The following is a 12,875-nucleotide window of genomic DNA, read 5'->3' as shown; positions in this document are numbered from 1 at the left end:
TGCTATTATTATACATTTTATAAGTGAGCAGGCTTATGATTTTCACTTGGTACACTATAAAACAACCAAACAAATCTCATAGACTTGCATTGAAGAAACCTGAGCCATATAGACCAGAAAATCCCTAGCAACTGCATAGCAACGTACTACAAATCACACTGAATACCTTAGCAACTGCATAGCAACACCCTGGAATACCATGATGGTTAGTTTTGCACAGGCAAACAATCATGCACATTTTCTTCAGAACGTATTTTCCAAAGTGATGTGTGCCGAATGAGAGAAGTGAGTTATTGTGAATAGTATGTGCAACTGAAGAAAACATCTTCATCAGTTTGACAACACTTGCAAATACTCAACCAAAACAGCAGAAACCCGCTGCAAATACTTACAACGCAACCAAAAACTGAAACAGGCTGCAAATACTCACAACGCAACCAACTACAGAAACGTGCTGCAAATACTCACAATGCAACTAAATTCAGAAACCCGTTTCAAATACTCACACAACCAAATACAAAAATGCGCTGCAAATACTCACAATGCAACTAAATACAGAAACTCACTGCAAATACTCACAACACAACTAAATACAGAAACTCACTGCAAATACTCACAACACAACTAAATACAGAAACTCACTGCAAATACTCACAACACAACTAAATACAGAAACGGGCTGCAAATACTCACAACTCAACCAAATACAGAAACTCGCTGCAAATACTCACAACACAACTAAATACAGAAACGGGCTGCAAATACTCACAACTCAACCAAATACAGAAACTCGCTGCAAATACTCACAACACAACTAAATACAGAAACTCACTGCAAATACTCACAACACAACTAAATACAGAAACTCACTGCAAATACTCACAACACAACTAAATACAGAAACGGGCTGCAAATACTCACAACTCAACCAAATACAGAAACTCGCTGCAAATACTCACAACACAACTAAATACAGAAACACGCTGCAAATACTCACAACACAACTAAATACAGAAACTCACTGCAAATACTCACAACACAACTAAATACAGAAACTCACTACAAATACTCACAACACAACTAAATACAGAAACGGGCTGCAAATACTCACAACTCAACCAAATACAGAAACTCGCTGCAAATACTCACAACACAACTAAATACAGAAACGGGCTGCAAATACTCACAACTCAACCAAATACAGAAACTCGCTGCAAATACTCACAACGCAACCAAATACAGAAACGGGCTGCAAATACTCACAAAGCAACTAAATACAGAAACTCGCTGCAAATACTCACAACTCAACCAAATACAGAAACTCGCTGCAAATACTCACAACACAACTAAATACAGAAACGGACTGCAAATACTCACAACTCAACCAAATACAGAAACTCGCTGCAAATACTCACAACGCAACCAAATACAGAAACTCGCTGCAAATACTCACAACACAACTAAATACAGAAACGGGCTGCAAATACTCACAACTCAACCAAATACAGAAACTCGCTGTAAATACTCACAACACAACTAAATACAGAAACAGGTTGCAAATACTCACAACTCAACTAAATACAGAAACTCGCTGCAAATACTCACAACACAACTAAATACAGAAACTCGCTGCAAATACTCATAACTCAACCAAATACAGATACGGGCTGCAAATACTTACAACTCAACCAAATACAGATACGGGCTGCAAATACTTACAACTCAACCAAATACAGAAACGGGCTGCAAATACTCACAACGCAACTAAATACAGAAACTCGCTGCAAATACTCACAACTCAACCAAATACAGATACGGGCTGCAAATACTCACAACTCAACCAAATACAGATACGGGCTGCAAATACTCACAACTCAACCAAATACAGAAACGGGCTGCAAATACTCACAACGCAACTAAATACACAAACTCGCTGCAAATACTCACAATGCAACTAAATACAGAAACTCGCTGCAAATACTCACAACTCAACCAAATACAGATACAGGCTGCAAATACTCACAACGCAACTTAATACAGAAACTCGCTGCAAATACTCACAACGCAACTTAATACAGAAACTCGCTGCAAATACTTAAAACGCAACAAAATATAGAAACGCGCTGCAAATACTCACAACAACCAAATTGTCTATCTTAGCAAGAAGCTTGCTATTTTCAGCAGTGTTCATCACTGTATTTAAGTAGCTTTGGGTAGAAAGCATGTGCTGAGAAATTAAATTTGTCTTGTGTCAGTGGCATTGTAAGTGGCATGGTTTTATTAATTATAGTAGCAGGGCCATTTTATGCATCCTATTCCAAACACTTTGCAAACAAGTCACTGTCTATGAGAATGACAACAGAGAGAGAGAGAGAGAGAGAGAGAGAGAGAGAGAGAGAGAGAGAGAGAGAGAGAGAGAGAGAGAGAGAGAGAGAGAGAGAGAGAGAGAGAGAGAGAGAGAGAGAGAGAGAGAGAGAGAGAGAGAGAGAGAGAGAGAGAGAGAGAGAGAGAGAGAGAGAGAGAGAGAGAGAGAGAGAAGAGCAGTGTAATCCCCAATGTTCTGTTGTCGTAAAAACAGCCATTACCAAACCTACAAAGGGGCTTAGGATGGATCAAATGTGAATGTAGATGGGAAATCTTCTCTAGGATGTGTGCCGTGAGCCGAGGAGAGCAGTTCAGTTCAGAGGAACTCTGAAAGTGTTAAATCTAGATCTCAGACGAACTATAAATAGAGATCATTGTTTGTTCCTACTGGGTGAGGTTGATATTAGTTATAAGGACTCGTAGGATGAGGTTTGTGGTTATTAAGTGAAACCTTTGAATGATCTCAAGTAATTACAAAACCCTATACTAAAAATAAACTCTTAAAAATAAGTTTTTTTTATTGGGATTGATGGTTCCATGAAGAACCTTAAATATCCATGGAACCTTTCCATTCCACAGAAGGTTATTCATAGTAAATGTTCTCCACAATAAATGGTTCTATCAAGAACTGGTCATTGAAAGATTCTTTGGGGAACTAAAAATGGCTTTTCTATGGTATTGCTGCAAACCCCCCCTATATTTATTTTTTAAGATTAAATAAATAAAGTGTGAATTTTGCTAAAGTCATTCAATAGTTTGTCCTTTAATTTGGCCAGTAATTTAGTGAAGTTAAAATGCAAATAAACTTTTTTCAAAGTTTTTTTCTCTTAAATATCTGTATTTTAGGACTGGTCATTGTGCACATGTTGTCACTTGCACAAATTAATGTATGAAAATATTTTTACAAATGTATATCTAGATAAACAGAACTGTTATTTTTATGTGTAGCTATAAAGAATAGCATTTCTCAAAAGCATCCAGAATTCAGAGCCTGAACTATAGTATCTATTTATATAAATGTAATATATATATATATATATATATATATATATATATATATATATATATATATATATATATATATATATATATATATATATATATATTCAAATAAAACAGATGAAGTTCGTTTTGTACTAAAAATACCATATCATATTAAATTTTTATGTTAAATTTAATATGATACTTGCCATTTCTATGTAATCAATGGTGAAATTTACTAGCAATTTCTGAGTGAAAATTGTTTCTATACTATTGTGTGTGTGTGTGTGTGTGTGTGTGTGTGTGTATGTGTGTGTGTGTGTGTGTGTGTGTGTGTGTGTGTGTGTGTGTGTGTTTTTCTCTCAAATTCTCTCTAGTTTTACTTCTATACCTCTCAGTCATTAATAATCTTTGCCCTAACAGAGCAGAATTGCACATTAACACAGTTGGGTATTTAGCACAATGAAATCCTTGAACAAACATCATCCCGTGGCTCCGGACTGAACAGTTTTGCTGGGATTTGCAGGATTATGTCCCTGTGCACGGCAGAGACAGAGATGGTTAGTGAGACCCACAATGAAGGACTTTCACTCTTAATTCAGCGGATTATTCCCTGAGATTGTTTATGCACAAACAAAAATCCCCACTGAGTGTTCATGGACTGTATATGATAAAATGTTTCAGTTAAAGTGTAATTCTTTTAATAAAGTCACTCTAATTATTTGGCTCATGTAAATGGCCAAATAAATGAATTAATTTGCTCTCTTTAAGCCTTTGCTGTAATTTGACCACTACAGTGGTTAGACTTTTAAAGAGACCATATTTTGCCCTTTTACAAAGTCTTGATTTAGTTTTTGGGCTCTACTAGAATAGGTTTTCATGCTGGAATGTTCAAAAAACACATTATTTTTAAAATATTTGACATTGTTACAGCTCCTCTTTTCCCAGTGATTGTGAAACCATTGTAGGTCATTATTGCTGAATCGAGAATTGTCATAGGAACTCACATCATCGTTCAGAGAGAAAACCATTTTCGTGAGCTTTTCTACATGTAAAACACCAAGACAGCAGGTTGAGGAGGTGATGGGAAGGCGCCGGATAGCAAATCTATAATAATGTCACTGATTAACTTCAGTGAAAACATCAAATGATCATGCAATGCGATTAAATAGCTTCTCTCCTCTGCAAACAATGCCATGATTGTCACAGTGTCTGGTTTGTGTTCCTTGGGTCACCACTAGATGTCCTCCTTCCTCACGGTGTCCAGCACACTCTCGTACTACATTCCCCATGATTCTTGTCTTTTCATTGCACTCAGCTGTCCCTTATCACTCATCATTGCATACAGCTGTTTCTCGTCACATTGTTTGTACCTGTCTATAAATACCCTGTCTGTTTTAGTCCTTGTCACGGAGTCATTGTGGTATGTCACTTACACTTCTGTTTCCTGGTTTGAGTTTGTTTTGTTCCTTGTTTGTTTATTTTGTTATTGGACTGCTAACATGGATTTTGACCCCTGCATGGATGATGACGAATTGGATTGCCCTACGAATAAAAGTGTTGTATTTGGATCCACCTGTTTCTCTCCCTTTCCTTGGTGTGTGGATCGTGACAGAATGACTCCGTCATACAATGGATCCAGCAACATGAACATTTTGCAGGGCCTTGCTTTATGGGCCCGCCAGACCGAAGAGGCCAGGGCGCTGAATTCCCCTAAGCACCCTTCGCCGTTGATTCCGTCCAGCTCAGAACCTGCACGTTACCGTCGGAAACAGAGGAGGAGAAGGAAGACCTCCTCCGTGACTGTTCCAGGGGTCCCAGTTCTGGTGGTCCCGAGTCCGGTGGTCCCGAGTCCGGTGGTCCCGAGTCTGGTGATCCCAGTTCCGGTGGTCCCGGGTTTGGTGGTCTCGAGTCCGGTGGTCCGGAGGCGGAGGAGGAGGAAGACTTCCTGCCTCCCCAATGGCCCGGAGGCTGTCCCCTCCAAGCAGCCCGCTGTCATCCCGGAGGCCGTCCCCTCCGAGCAGCCCGCTGTCATCCCTGAGATCGTCTCGGAGTCGCCCACCATCAGTCCTGCCACGGCCAAGAGAGTGGTCTTCCTTTTTTATGCAGTGGCGGTACTGCAGTCGTGGATGAAGCACGGGTCGTCTGCCGATCCAGAGACTGTTCCTGAGCCTGTGTCTTCGGACAAGAGGGCCGCCGCTGAGAGTGTTCACGTCACGTCTGCCGAGCCTGTGTCTTCAGACAAGATGGCCGCCGCGGAGAGTGTTCATGTCACGTCTGCCAAGCCTGTATCTTCAGACAAGATGGCCGCTGCCGAGAGTGTTCACGTCACGTCTGCCGAGCTTGTGTTCCCTGACAAGATGGCCGCCGTCGAGCCTGTGTCTGTTCCTGAACCTGAGCCGGTGGTGTCTGTGCCTGAGTCTGTTCCTGAGCCTGTGCCTGTGGCTGTCCCTGAGCCTGTGTCTGTTCTTGAGCCGGTGGTGTCTGTTCCTGAGCCGGAGCCAGTGTCTGTTCCTGAGCCGGAGCCAGTGTCTGTTCCTGAGCCGGAGCCAGTGTCTGTTCCTGAGCCGGAGCCAGTGTCTGTTCCTGAGCCGGAGCCAGTGTCTGTTCCTGAGCCGGAGCCAGTGTCTGTTCCTGAGCCGGAGCCAGTGTCTGTTCCTGAGCCGGAGCCAGTGTCTGTTCCTGAGCCGGAGCCAGTGTCTGTTCCTGAGCCGGAGCCAGTGTCTGTTCCTGAGCCGGAGCCAGTGTCTGTTCCTGAGCCGGAGCCAGTGTCTGTTCCTGAGCCGGAGCCAGTGTCTGTTCCTGAGCCGGAGCCAGTGTCTGTTCCTGAGCCGGAGCCAGTGTCTGTTCCTGAGCCGGAGCCAGTGTCTGTTCCTGAGCCGGAGCCAGTGTCTGTTCCTGAGCCGGAGCCAGTGTCTGTTCCTGAGCCGGAGCCAGTGTCTGTTCCTGAGCCGGAGCCAGTGTCTGTTCCTGAGCCGGAGCCAGTGTCTGTTCCTGAGCCGGAGCCAGTGTCTGTTCCTGAGCCGGAGCCAGTGTCTGTTCCTGAGCCGGAGCCAGTGTCTGTTCCTGAGCCGGAGCCAGTGTCTGTTCCTGAGCCGGAGCCAGTGTCTGTTCCTGAGCCGGAGCCAGTGTCTGTTCCTGAGCCGGAGCCAGTGTCTGTTCCTGAGCCGGAGCCAGTGTCTGTTCCTGAGCCTGTTCCTGAGCCTGTTCCTGAGCCTGTTCCTGAGCCTGTTCCTGAGCCTGTTCCTGAGCCCTCAGTGACCGCGACACTGGCCATTATGGCCACAGCCATGTGGTGTGTGTGGGCTACGCACACACTTGGGCCGGTGGTGTCTGTTCCTGGGCCGGTGGTGTCTGTTCCTGAGCCGGTGGTGCCAGTTCCAGTGCCTGAGCCGGTGGTGCCAGAGCCGGTGGTGCCAGTTCCAGTGCCTGAGCCGGTGGTGCCAGTTCCAGTGCCTGAGCCGGTGGTGCCAGTTCCAGTGCCTGAGCCGGTGGTGCCAGTTCCAGTGCCTGAGCCGGTGGTGCCAGTTCCAGTGCCTGAGCCGGTGGTGCCAGTTCCAGTGCCTGAGCCGGTGGGGCCAGTTCCAGTGCCTGAGCCGGTGGTGCCAGTTCCAGTGCCTGAGCCGGTGGTGCCAGTTCCAGTGCCTGAGCCGGTGGTGCCAGTTCCAGTGCCTGAGCCGGTGGTGCCAGTTCCAGTGCCTGAGCCGGTGGTGCCAGTTCCAGTGCCTGAGCCGGTGGTGCCAGTTCCAGTGCCTGAGCCGGTGGTGTCTGTTCCAGTTCCTGCGCCGTGGCCGCCCGTTCCAGTTCCTGCGCCGTGGCCGCCCGAGGGGTCTTCACCGCCGTGGCCGCCCGAGGGGTCTTCACCGCCGTGGCCGCCCGAGGGGTCTTCACCGCCGTGGCCGCCCGAGGGGTCTTCACCGCCGTGGCCGCCCGAGGGGTCTTCACCGCCGTGGCCGCCCGAGGGGTCTTCACCGCCGTGGCCGCCCGAGGGGTCTTCACCGCCCTGGCCGCCCGAGGGAAAGTCTCCGCCCTGGCCGCCCGATGAACTGTTGTCTCCGCCCTGGCCGCCCGAGGGAAAGTCTCTGCCCTGGCCGCCCGAGGGACTGTTGTCTCCGCCCTGGCCGCCCGAGGGAAAGTCTCCGCCCTGGCCGCCTGATGGACTGTTGTCTCCGCCCTGGCCGCCCGAGGGAAAGTCTCCCCCCTGGCCGCCGGATGGACTGTTTGCTTCGCCCTGTTCCCCTGATGTATTGTCTGTGTCACCCTGGCCCCCTTTGAGTCTGTTACCCCCTGTTTCTGTTTCCCTTCATGGACCTGGCCCCCCGTCCCTCCCCCTGATCCTCCACCGTGCCACCTCCCTCCTGAACTCTTGTTTTGTTCCGTGTCCTGTCTTGGAGTGTCTGGGAGCCACTCCGTAGAGGGGGGGTTATGTCACAGTGTCTGGTTTGTGTTCCTTGGGTCACCACTAGATGTCCTCCTTCCTCACGGTGTCCAGCACACTCTCGTACTACATTCCCCATGATTCTTGTCTTTTCATTGCACTCAGCTGTCCCTTATCACTCATCATTGCATACAGCTGTTTCTCGTCACATTGTTTGTACCTGTCTATAAATACCCTGTCTGTTTTAGTCCTTGTCACGGAGTCATTGTGGTATGTCACTTACACTTCTGTTTCCTGGTTTGAGTTTGTTTTGTTCCTTGTTTGTTTATTTTGTTATTGGACTGCTAACATGGATTTTGACCCCTGCATGGATGATGACGAATTGGATTGCCCTACGAATAAAAGTGTTGTATTTGGATCCACCTGTTTCTCTCCCTTTCCTTGGTGTGTGGATCGTGACAATGATGAAGTATGTGAATATTTAACCAAGTCAAAAACAAAACAAAAGGTAAGCAGGAATCCGTATTCAGTTCAGTATAAACAGACACAAAACGTCACTAAAGGGGACAACTTTTGGTAAACGATTAAACCTCCTTGTGGTTTCACGGTTTGATCGATTTGAGCAACCATAAACAATGCAACAAAAAAAAATTGTGCCCTCCATCTGCATTTCGCACCACGGCAAGCTATTTTCAACACACTAACTCAATCAGGCCTTTTTTTTTTTGCGTATGCCTTGGGCGGGAATTATTTAAATGAGGAATATAGTGACGTGTTCGTTCCTGGAAGAAAACTCAAGACTACAATGGAGTCGTTTCAGGGAGTTCAGAATCAGTGACAGTGATATAGAGAAGAACTCCCGCTGAAGTGACTTTGTGCTTTAGAACTTTGCAGACTTTTTCATGCTCAAACAGCAACATTACACACTAAAGAAAGCTGAAAATGTGGAAGAAAAAAAAAACGAGAAAAAAAAAAACATAATAGGACTTTAGAAGAGAGTCATCAATGAAATTGGGTCAATGCAGCTTAGTCATCAATGCAATCTAAGATTTTGAGGAAAGTGCATCATAATCTTTTGCCTCTTTCCCATAGGAGAATCACTGCAGGTTTATTAGCTTAGTGGTTTCTAGACTGCATTGGACCGATTACCATTTAGGCTTGAGGATTGGTTTGAGCTCTGTATGAGAGGGCTAAACCAGTGGGGTTATAATAATACAGCATTTGGGGATAGCTGTACAGCAACATATTATAAAATAGGATTATTATTTTATTTTTTATTAGAGTTGCTTAAAAGCAATGATGCATTTTTTGGATGTTAATATTCTTTCTCTTATAATGCATAGACAACTAGTAGGTCAGTTCTCTTGATGAGTGTAAATACTGTAATCTATTTATTTGATCTTCAGGGGAGTGTTTGGGACAGTTTTATTTTAGTATCACTGATATACTATTATAGTTTTTGTTAATATATTGAATTAGATTTTATTTTGGTCACACTTTTGTTTTGGGTCCACTTTGGTTTTGGGTTCTCACTAATAACTAACTATTAACTATGACTTTTGTCCCAATAAACTCCTAATTACTGCTTATTAATAGTTAGTAAGGTAGTTGTTAAGTTTAGGTATTGGGTGGATTAAGGGATGTAGAATAGAATAGAATAGAATGAGGCATTTATATAGCGCTTTCATATGTACTACTGTACACCCAAAGCGCTTTACAATCATATCAGGGGATCTCTCCTCAACCACCACCAGTGTGCAGCATCCACTTGGAACAACGGCGCCAGTGCGCTCACCACACACCAGCTATAGGTGGAGAGAGGAGAGAGAGTGATAGAGCCAATTCAGTGGATGGGGATTATTAGGAGGCCATGATTGGTAAGGGCCAATGGGTGGAATGGCCAGGACACCGGGGTTACACCCCTACTCTTTACGAGAAATGCCATGGGATTTTTAATGACCACAGAGAGTCAGGACCTCGGTTTTACGTCTCATCCGAAGGACGGTGCTGTTTTGGCAGTATAGTGTCCCCGTCACTACACTGGGGCATTAGGACCCACACAGACCACAGGGTGAGCACCCCCTGCTGGCCTCACTAACACCTCTTCCAGCAGCAACCTGGTTTTTCTCAGGAGGTCTCCCATCCAGGTACTGACCAGGCTCAGCCCTGCTTAGCTTCAGTGGGCAACCAGTCTTGGGCTACAGGCTGATATGGCTGCTAATATGTAGATATGTAGAATATGGTCATGCAGAATAAGGCATTAATATGTGCTTTATAAGTACTAATAAACAGCCAATATCCTAATAATATGCATGCTAATAAGCAAATAGTTAAACTTAAGTGGTACCTTTATTTTTATATTGTCTGGTTTCATTTTCATTTCAGTTAAACAAAAAAATGTTTTTGTCATTTGTGTTAGTTTTTTATGTCTACAAAATTTTAATTTATTTAGGTGTAGTTATTTTTATTGTACTTCAACTTTTGAGAATGAGAAATTTTGCTTTGGCAACTATTGAAAAAGAAAAGTTTGTATTTTATTTTATTTTATGTTAGTTCATGTTTATTTTGTTTCAAAGTGGCGAAAATATGGTTTATTTTATGGTTTTAGTTAATGATAATAACCCTGGTTTGGGAAACCTATATGAAAACCATCATTTTTGCAATTTTGCTAAACTTTTCCTAAGGGCTTTAAAGCACCCTGTCCCAATGACAGCTGCTCATTTAGTCACATCATGAGAGATTGTGGTTAACTATCACGCACCTCCGATTATATGCCACATGTCACCATGCTGACCGCTCAGTCTCCCTACACGCAGAGACGACGATGTGTGTTCTCAGATAAACCATGGTCCCTTTTAGGATTTATGGATATTATTGCTGCAGTACGACAGTGTTTCATTTCATAGTAATGACAATAGGCTGGATGAGCTCATGGTAAACTGATACCGAGTGATTATCTACATAAGTCTGAGCTGAAGCACGCAATGTCTGAAGATAGATCTCTTAGTCGTAACCCTGTACAGAAAACCTTGTTGGGTTTGCTCAATGTAGTAAGTCAGATTACTTACCCAGCATCGCTGCTGTATCCGCATATTAAGGCATCCTTGGATCCTTCAATTTTGTAGAAATTGTCTGTGGGAACAAGAGTGAGAAAAATTCAATGAATTTTACAAGACATCGTCAGACTGAGAATCACTGACACTTTCAATTGCTGTTCAGTTTAACTATAGACTTCATCACTATATACTTAGTTTAACAGAAGCTGTCATGTTGATCTAATACTGACTGACAATTTTGGTGAGTTTCATTGATTTGTTTTCAGCGCTGATCACTGAACCATGTTCAACATTTAAATATTAACCTGTAACGTAGAGGTTTGAATCTTTGAGTTGACAGCCAATCGATTTAATTCATGATTAATTTGTTTTCAGTTCATTGCAAGAGTTTACAGTACAGTTTACATTTTTGTGATGAAATAATCACGCGGCAAACTTGAGCTCAATTTTATGCAAATGAGCTTTGATACACTGACACAGAAAGTGCAGCTTTAGGTAAGAAATTATTTTTAAGCGATGCATCAAGAAAACAAATGAATCATTACACCCCTACTGTGACATTAATAGTTAACATTTACAACATGAAGCATTATATCCAATATAAGTTAGTTGAACCTTCATTTGTTAAGAAGTCCTTGACGGACAGCCATGTCTTATTGTTACAAACGAAACTCCCATTGCCAGGGTAGGTGGAGTTAACACAGTGGGCGGGGCTACGGACACACTTCTGGCGTAGGATGCCCATAAAGAGCTGTAGACCAATCAGAGCGAAGACACTGAGACAGAAAACAGTGAGGATCATCACGTCCGCTAGCTTTTTAACCGACTGGATAAGAGCACCGACAATGGTCTTTAAACCTACAGACGTAAAAAAAAAAAAAACAAGAAGGTTAATATTAAATTAAAATATATGCAATATATTCCACATTTTAACTTATCACTGAATTTAGTATGAAAGCAAAGCTGATTGTGGTCCTGAAGGTGTCTCTCACCTGGGATCACTGATATTGTTTTTAAAGCACGCAGAACTCTGAACGTCCGTAATGCTGATACGTTGCCAAGGTCCACAAACTCTGTCACATACCTGGAGAGAAAAAGATTCAAAGTCATTCAAAGTGCAGACCGTGAGCATTGATTTATTTTCATTCAAAGATAATAATTTTGAATCGCGCCTCACTTTGTAAAAGCAAACAAAATTCAGGTTTACAGTAATGCACTTGGATGCCATATAATGTAAATATAATATGTGCAGAAATGCTTATATCAATTCTTCTTTATAAAAATGTCTTAATTAAGTTAATAAAGTTTCTCATTTGCCTTTTTACCTATAGGACTACTTGTCTAGGTGGATGAACATCAGGATTTGTTCCTGTGGATGGAAAAACCCTTCCTGATCCTTATAAATGTCATGTGCAAGTTACTCTAAACTTCTATTTTCTGTACATTTGATTTGGTTTAAATGATTTAATGTGGTAGTCAACAGCCTGTCACAGATGCTGTACATACAGCTAAACTTTAAAATCTTTTAAAAAATATTTATGTTTCACGACAGTATTTCTCTAGTTTTGCCACCAGAGGACATGACATCTGAAATGTCTCTGTCCTCTCGCGACTTTACACAAAAAGACATCACGATAATCTAATCAGCTGGGCTTTATGGGCTTTGGCCATTTTGCTAAATTAATAACAAGCAGAGCGGATATTTTGGTGTCACACACTAGCAGCAGATTGTTCTCACTATGTGTGCTTACAGACAACTTAATGAATAATAATTAGTAATTGAACATCATCAGAACAGAACATAGTGTGTGTGTGTGTGTGTGTGTGTGTGTGTGTGTGTGTGTGTGTGTGTGTGTGTGTGTGTGTGTGTGTGTGTGTGTGTGTGTGTGTGTGTGTGTGTGTGTGTGTGTGTGTGTGTGTGTGTGTGTGTGTGTGTGTGTGTGTGTGTGTGTGTGTGTGTGTGTGTGTGTGTGTGTGTGTGTGTGTGTGTAGATATACATGTATATGTAAACAAGAAAGAAAAAGTGTGAAAAGAAGTGCATGTGAAAAAGAAAGTACCTCCTTTTCAATTCTATGATTTTACATATCAGGATATA

The 12,875-nt window shown here is 43.1% G+C and overlaps 1 protein-coding gene across 1 annotated transcript in view; it reads right to left on the bottom strand.

Annotated features, from left to right (window-relative positions):
- The window catches only part of scn12aa (sodium channel, voltage gated, type XII, alpha a), a gene marked incomplete at its 5' end in the record, with an annotated part of 74,237 nt that overhangs the window by 33,413 nt on the left and 27,949 nt on the right, over nt 1-12,875 (bottom strand). The window contains 3 exons of the mRNA XM_081375048.1: nt 10,792-10,855; nt 11,395-11,637; nt 11,772-11,863. Of these exons, the coding sequence (XP_081231174.1) occupies nt 10,792-10,855; nt 11,395-11,637; nt 11,772-11,863 (399 nt within the window). The remainder of the gene's footprint in view (nt 1-10,791; nt 10,856-11,394; nt 11,638-11,771; nt 11,864-12,875) is intronic.

This window comes from Scardinius erythrophthalmus (assembly GCF_964197995.2).
Source record: "Scardinius erythrophthalmus genome assembly, chromosome: 9".
Taxonomy (NCBI): Eukaryota; Metazoa; Chordata; class Actinopteri; order Cypriniformes; family Leuciscidae; genus Scardinius; species Scardinius erythrophthalmus.
Note: the sequence above shows the minus strand (reverse complement) of the source record. Positions and strands in the feature narration are given on the sequence as shown.